Source organism: Pollachius pollachius (assembly GCF_949987615.1).
Source record: "Pollachius pollachius genome assembly, chromosome: 6".
In the NCBI taxonomy this organism is placed as follows: Eukaryota; Metazoa; Chordata; class Actinopteri; order Gadiformes; family Gadidae; genus Pollachius; species Pollachius pollachius.
Genome location: NC_136939.1, coordinates 21298250 through 21306120, shown reverse-complemented (window position 1 = coordinate 21306120; position 7871 = coordinate 21298250). Strand labels below are relative to the sequence as shown.

At 42.1% G+C, this 7871-nt stretch overlaps 1 protein-coding gene across 1 annotated transcript; it reads right to left on the bottom strand.

The window, feature by feature from the left end:
• Window positions 1-579: 579 nt before the first annotated feature.
• On the bottom strand, window positions 580-6742 carry LOC307077238 (protein C-ets-2-like). The gene is made up of 10 exons (XM_079738581.1): window positions 6616-6742; window positions 6220-6287; window positions 5065-5179; window positions 4673-4792; window positions 3833-4033; window positions 3543-3620; window positions 2975-3181; window positions 2588-2839; window positions 2045-2163; window positions 580-1799 (listed from the first exon to the last, which is right to left on the bottom strand). Exons 2-10 carry the CDS (start codon window positions 6280-6282, stop codon window positions 1584-1586), a joined length of 1371 nt encoding a protein of 456 aa, XP_079594707.1. The 5' UTR covers window positions 6283-6287; window positions 6616-6742; the 3' UTR covers window positions 580-1583.
• Window positions 6743-7871: the final 1129 nt, after the last annotated feature.

Sequence of the window (7871 nt, the reverse complement as noted above, 5' to 3'; positions counted from 1 at the left end):
TGGTGTTTCTTTATTGAATACTTAAGTTTGTAACATCCAACCCGTGTGTGTGATCGTATGCTCAAAATCCAATATGTGATTGTGTTATTTTAACACAAAGTGGTTAGCATTCAAGATTTTCTTCAACGCATTCTTAACTCTAGTCTGTACTTGTCACAGAAGGAAACCTTACCTCTTTCGCAATGAATCACTGGGTTTGGCAGCATCGCTGCCAAGTGACATTAACCCGCTCCATTTCCAGTCAGCTACCAGTCACCTACTTTAACAATCACTGGAGATGGGAAAAGGCACTGTAGACAGTAAAAAAAGGTACCAATACAAAGGTTTTTTTTTGCCGCAATGAATGAGATCTAATTACCCGCACCACTCCTTCGACTGTTGTGCAAGGTAGATGTGTACTTAAACACTGAGTAATAGTATCAAATCAATCAAAGAGATTATGCAAGACATTTTTCTCATGGTGGCGACTATAAGCAATCTCTCGCTCTCTCACACACACACACACACACACACACACACACACACACACACACGCTTTACATTTTACACAATTTAAACAGCAGAGACAATAGAAGCAGTACAAAGGTTTTATTAAGTGGGCATAAAACAGTCACCAGTGAAGAAAATCACTGAGAAAATGGACAAATCTAAATTATATAGCTTTGTTTCTTTTAAACTGCAACAACCACCGCTGACTGTGCAGAAGTATGCGTTTACCCATACCTGGATCCAATACTAGCTACCAAATGATAACACTCGCCTTCCAAAAATACAACTTCCTTAATGTATAAGAAACATGTAAAAGTAGCACACAAACATTAACACATTTATAATATAACACCATTAAATGTTTAACTTTGACGCAAAATACAATTCTTAGTCCCGAGACTTAAAGCGAGCATATAGTTTAGCTCATCCAAAAAAATAAAATATATAAATAATTACATTTTTTATCCAACCATATGATTTCATTATTTCATAGAAAAATACCATAAACACTCAAAAATGCTGTAAGGAGTTAAGCATTTTTAAATAAAGAAACGCAATGGTACACAAAGATAAGAATTTGCTCCATTTTGTGCATTGTTACATTCCAGTGTAATCCCGGGAAGAATCCAGTCCCAAAAAAGACAGTGGCCTCAACAGGCCCACATTGTTTGAATAAATAAGACCAGAAATTGTTTCAATAAAAGCCGCCTTTCCTATACGTCGAGCGCGGAACATGAATACAGCCAGCACCGGCACTCTCACTCACTGTGTTCCCAGAAGAGTATGCCTTGACCCATGACCAGGAACCAAATACAGCTACCGATCAAGAGTGTTCCCCTGACCACAAAGACAGCTCCCATAGTACATGAGAAACACAACAAAGCAGCCTCACAGTGACGACTCTACCTTTAGTCAGTGCAGTCGACTTTGTTAGCCTTTAGCAGCCTCGTCCGCCACCAACCCCTGATTAAAAACACCATCAAGGTGGTGGGGGTGTTCTTTGCAGGTTTGTCTCGGGCTCCCACCGTAAAAAGGAAGCCTGACCAGCTCAATGTGCCCCAGCTGAACGCTGGGCTTGTACCCCAGTGCCTGGCTCAGTCCTTGGCACCGCGTGGGATCCCCAGCACCACGTGGAGCTCTTCGGCCGAGTAGCCCAGCAGCTTCTCCAAGTCGCAGGCGAACCGGTAGACGTAGCGCTTCCCCGGCGTCTTGTGGATGATGTTCTTGTCATAGTAGTAACGCAGGCCACGGCTCAGCTTCTCGTAGTTCATCTTGGGCTTGTTCTTGCGCTGACCCCAACGCTGCGCCACCTTCACCCCAACAGAGCACGAATTAGTGTTTCTGTGGCTCTAGTTTAGAGGTCGACAACATTCTTGACTTTGCGTTACAATTTATCTAAAAACACATACGCGGTGGTAAAACCCGAGCAATACATATTATGCTCGGCAGGAAATTTATTTACCGCAATCAAATCATTGAGCCCAATGTAAACTAACATTTCAACAACATACTCATACTTAACATAGTATTATGGATGCAACAGGAATACACACACCTCGTCAGGATCGGTGAGTTTGAATTCCCACCCGTCCCCAGTCCAGATTATAATGGTCTGACAACTGATGTCGGTCAGGAGTTCCAGGAGAAACTGCCAAAGTTGTATAGGGCCACTGCCTGAAGAGTGATAAAGTCAAGATGAATAGAGGGGAAATGCCCTCTTCCTATATACCCCATGAATTGTTTGTGCTGTATTAATTTAAATTATGTTGCTAAACCAACTTGGCGAATAGAAAGACGGATAACCTTGGCAATCAAGTATAAATCAGTATATTTTCAACTATACTTGTGAGCATCAGATAAAATCAATACTAGTACAGAATAACATCAAAGTGTTTTACTAATCAGATACCCAATATATCACAGGTTCATTCTGGACAATGAAATGAAAACATCAAGGCAAGGCTAACATAGAAAGCATCTCTCTCAGTAGGCCTATTTACAATTAAGTGCAATACATGAAGAATAGCAGCAAGAAGGTTGCATCAGAAAACCAAGCCCATCCTCAAAGTAATCCCTGGGAAGATCCCATGGAACTTACCGGTAAACCGAGCGAGGACAGCAGCTGGTACAACCGGCTTCCCCTGTCCGACGGGCACATTCTGCTCCTGGATGTAGTCCTTAAAGGACAGGCTCTGTTTGCCCACACAAAACGGAGGCGCACTGCAGTCCTCGTCAAAGCTGTCGATAGATGGCACCCTCTGGGTGTCGGCCAGAGACGACTGGCTGCCCCACGAGTGCAGCCCGTTGAAACTCTCCACGCTGTCGAGGGAGCTCTGCTCATGAAGTGAGACTGAAAGATAATACAAAATCAATACGCTGGTTACTTTCCACACTCCCTACTGGGAATAAAGAATCAATTCCAACGCACATAAAAAGTTTCACGGCAAAGAATATAGAACAAGCTCTCTGATGTGGGCACACTTACGGGGTTTGGCTTGGGGGCAGTTATTGGAAAAGCTGGGGCTTCCTGCAGCGTAGCTCAGTTGGTCATTGTCCCACTGTTTCTCGGTGGAGTCTTTCTGGTCCTGGATCAGAGGAGAGGTCTTATCAGGGCTCTCAAACAGCTGTCTGAGGAGGCTGCTGCTGCTTTTTGTAACCTGCATGACACCACCATTGTCTTCCCTACCAAGATCTGCAAAGAGGAGGAACAACCAATGATAACGTTGATTGCAGCCTGCTACATGCATAGGAGGTCAAAAAAGGGATTCCTTCTAAACATACATCATGACGCTTTTGGAAAGGCCCTTATTAACATCTAGAGGATATTAAGATAAATATGCAAAAGGATAAACTGCAAGTCCCCAAGGATTCTAGAATAAGTAGATGAATGTTAATGTTCCCAAATAGATACATATACAGTAGATGTTAGGGGAATTATGTGGATGAATGTTTTAAAAAGATAGCGAGCAAACCACTTAGTTTAGTTCTCATATTTACACAAAAATGGAAACATTGAAATGTAGTTAATGAGCAATGATGGGCTAGAGCCTTACCAGAAGTGCACATCCAGTCCACTAAAGAGGGGACAACACTGTTCAGGTTATTGGCGGCCATCACTTTCTCCTGGGACTCTTAAGAGAAAAGTTGTAAAATATGTTACCCTTTATGGAATTGATCAAACACAGAGCTGCCCTCAAAAGTGTGAATGAATGCTGAACCACTAAACTGAACCTTCTTTAATCAAAACACCATCAAGAAATACTAACACAAAGTGATTAACACATGACTACAGCTTTACTACACAGAGTCTTTATAGCATTAAAATCCTTACGGATGAATTTACCTCTCATCATTTGATCTAGATGCTCCCACAGGATGTCTCCAACAAAGTCAGGCGCCAGCTGCAGAAAGTTCTCTTTTCCCAAAGCGCACAACTGGTGACCGTTCATCTCGAACCGGGAGAAGTTGAGGTGAGCCAGGCTGAACTCACCTGAGGCCCAGTGCAGCCATTGGAGGACATGAGGCCTCGTCCACTTCCGGGGGTCTGCAGGGAGAAGCCAACACATTGTACTTTATCATTAGCCTGATCATCATCCTGAGTTCTATTTTGTTTCACTTTATAATCAGTTCTTAGGGTTCTTCTGTGAGCCGTTTTCATAGCCTGGGCGGGGCTGCTTTGGCCTCAACCGATCACCAAGCAGATAACGATTCCACCGGTGACGTGGCTCTAAAAGCATCTCCAATAGCAGAATAGACTGTGACCTTTCTTAAGCTCTATGATTACACAGACTCTGTCACCATATTTGTTATCAAGTTCTGCTAACAAGACTTCAAATATTCAGGGTCAGCCAGTTAAAATGTAAAAAGGGTGGCAGAGATTCTTGGGCTGGAATGAGGCCACTTTAGGATCCATTTTCAGGAGCTTTCTCATAACAAACTTGCAGTGCCATCCTGACATATTGAATTACAGATATTTTTATAGTCTTGATTACCAATCTAATTTCAGCTCTCCACAAATTATCTTTATGAATCTGTCAACGGCGGCCTCGGAACGGTCGTTAGAATCCCAAGACAAATCTAAACGCAATAAACAAGCCATTTGCCAAAGGCAAGAACACATAATGCCGCTACAATGCTGTGACTCATAGCCCAGAAAACTGTAAATCAAATCATTTGGACTCACTGTCGGAGATGCCGAAGCACTGCTGGACTTTGTTGAAGCCTCTGAAGCTGTCCTTCAGGGCTTGACTCATCACTGCTTTGCTACACGGGGTTAGCATCGGCACAGAGCAGGCCCCGAGCTCTGGAGAACACGGAACGGAGCGGATGGTTTATTGACAAAAGGTGCATTAATCATGGACTGAATCATTGTTTACCGAATAACCCCGGCCAACTTGTTTATATTCGAGAGGATTCAGTGTGTTGAATAACATCTGATCTAGGGGATTGTCATTCTTATGTATATATAAGACTAGTAGTACAGTGGGAACCAAACGTATGCGGGCAGAGGTTTGCTGACATGTGTGGGCGACGTGATTGATGACAGTGCGGGGGGTGAAGTGGACCGCAGCATACCTTGAGACACACAGTCTAGGCCCGAGGGAACCTCCTGGAGGGACTGATCCTGATCAGGAGTCAAGTAGTACCCCATGGCCAGGGAGTCTTCAAACATGTCAAAGGCCATTTGGCGCTGTGGACAACACACACACACACACACACACACACACTTCGATTTGAGTGTACAATCCAGTGACTATAAGATCAACAATTCAACAAGAGTTGTGATGACTCATTTAGTAGGGGCTGGGGGGGGAGGGGAAATCTGTTTTCTTTAACAGATTTCCCAGTCAAAACATAAAAAAAAAAAAGCGCCACACCTTGTTTTCTAGCGCACCAATCGGTTATCTTTTATCAAACTCGTTGCCCTGAGGACTCTGCGCCCAGCTCGTTCACTGGGCCATATATGGTCTTTCCTGTTCCGTAGCTCCGCTTGAAAATGTATCTGAAGGTAGCGTGGCTATTTGGGCGGAGAACGCTTCTCAAGTCCCTCTCCTCTGTACTCCTTTATTATTATAATCCCGACATCCTGGACCGTTCTTGCTTTTTTACTGGTACTATTTGCACATCACGTATCAGCATGGCACACAGTGATATGTTGACATGTTATATATTGCCCTTCCTTTATATACGCTATTTCTTTCTTCTATAGGAAGCTCTTCTATAGGAAGCGTTCAACGTTTTTGTTTTTTTTTGCCACAGTCTGCGCCACTGACCCGTCGCTCACGTAGGGGGTACATTATTATCTTATTATTACATAACATTATTAACTACACGCCCGTCATACATTATAAAGTCACATTAAAGCTTTATTCTACATAACACATTTAGCTCTGAACACATTAGGGCAAGCATCGTTATTCAAGTATCGGGTGTGTCCTTGTTAAGGCAAACCAAGCAACAGCCTCTACAATACAGGTCGTATTACATAGGCTATACAATAATAATACATTCTTCCCGAGGTGTTCCTCCGCAAATCCCTTCAATGGTTTGGCTGGCAGTCCAGTGGACGAGAGACCATGGGGATGAAGTCAGCCAATAGTTTTCTCTGAGGTTCATTCTGTATATTTATAGTCTATTTGAGGGAGGTATCGGTCCACCAATTCCGTGAATTAAACCCAGGTTCTACAACTCAGGAACAAAAAGTAAAGAAAGCCAATGTGGAGAGCCTACCTTGAGAGGGGAGTGATGCCCATTGAGGATCAGAGACATCGGATCCACGGAGAAGTCACACATGTCGACTATAAAGGGGGATGGAATACAAAGCAGCATTTTCACCATACTGCATTCTAGTTAAAATATTACCATTAAAACCATTTAAACTAAATGTAGGAACCTATGTATGTGTATGTATGTATATTGTATGTATGTAGGTTAACAGTCCAACTCATTGAATGTTTTTTCTCCACAACCAGTAGAACACATGTTTCTATTAAGGATTAAAACAAAAATAAAATAAAATAATTGAATATAGAACTTAATCTAGGCATGATCTGTCGTACAACATGTCATCCACAGCAGGCCAATAGCATTGTATACAGTCAGTGGGCCATGTTCTCCAGCGCTTACCTGTTGAATGGAGAGAGCTGACGCAGATTCAACTACTAACAGAGTATTCCTTAAACGTGCATGAGCGAAGTGTCCTTGTCGTACCAGGAGACGTTGTGACGGACCACAGGAGGTGAGTTCTTCCCGGAGATTGCTCTGATGGGCAGGGCTCTGACGCTCCGATGGGTGGGGGTCTGATCCTCCGATGGGCGTGGCCAGCTCAGACAAAATTTCCATCATGCGCAGTGGAAAAATGGTTTTCAAAAGACCAAAAAAGACCTTCACCCTTTTCTACGGAAGAGGATGTGATTCACCTGTGATTTTGTAGTACTGATTTTAATCTCAGAATTAAGATTTTAAATCAGAATAAAAAGAGTTCTGACTTTAATCTCAGAATCCTGACTTTGAACTCGGAATTCCATAAACATAACCAAATGTGGCCCTAATCCTCTTCCATACTTTCCCACTCATTTCGGTAGATTTAACCATATTGTACGTTACTGTTATCGGCTACAAGGAGTTTATTGTTTCCAAGCTTTGCCAAAATGTAGCCCATATCTCTGATGGGAAAAAATTGTGCATGAACCATTTCTCAATTAACTTTATATGTTCCAAGGCATATGTGGAGGTTTAAAACAATATGATTGAGCTGGATTTATAGAAGAACATCTATACAGTAATTGTACGAAATATAATTTGAGGGGTTCATCAAAAATGTATTTATATTAACGTTTTGATGATATTTGCCCAAACTTAAACATATTTATGAAACTCTCACAGATGAACACAAAATAAGTACAATGAGTAGATCAAATTTGTGGTTGGGATATATCACAAAACTTTTTCTTATTGTTTTACAGTAATTTGTATATATTTTAACTTAAACAAATAATTACTTCAAAATCAGCACTCCCTCTATTGTGAAGGAAAAAAAGCCTTTTATCATAGGCCTTCATGCATCAGTCTGCCTTCTCTGTCCTCTGAAATAAGTTGCATTGGTCCATCCCTACTAGTGAGGGGACCATGTTTGTACTCCATCACACCTGATGACTGGCTTTGGAAGAAAATCCCCAACATGGTTCAGCACTTGAAAACGATGAGATAATACGATGAGATAATAATTAGGGTATTTTATTGGTATGTGGAGGGGATACAGTAACATCATTTGCAATATATTTATTGTTAAAGTACAACAGATACATGATACCCTGCTAGCAATTCTCAATTTTGTCAATCTGCCATGATAGCTCAATCTAGATATTCTGTATTGCTGGTGT

What these genes read in the sequence shown, in the direction of transcription:
- LOC307077238 (XM_079738581.1), bottom strand. Translation starts at nt 6,282, where the DNA reads ATGTGTGACTTCTCCGTGGATCCGATGTCTCTGATCCTCAATGGGCAT. An exon ending in CCTAGACTGTGTGTCTCAAG is followed by an intron (nt 4,793 to 5,064) that starts GTATGCTGCGGT and finishes CGTGTTCTCCAG; the next exon opens with AGCTCGGGGCCTGCTCTGTG. An exon ending in GGACTGGATGTGCACTTCTG is followed by an intron (nt 3,182 to 3,542) that starts GTAAGGCTCTAG and finishes TCCTCTTTGCAG; the next exon opens with ATCTTGGTAGGGAAGACAAT.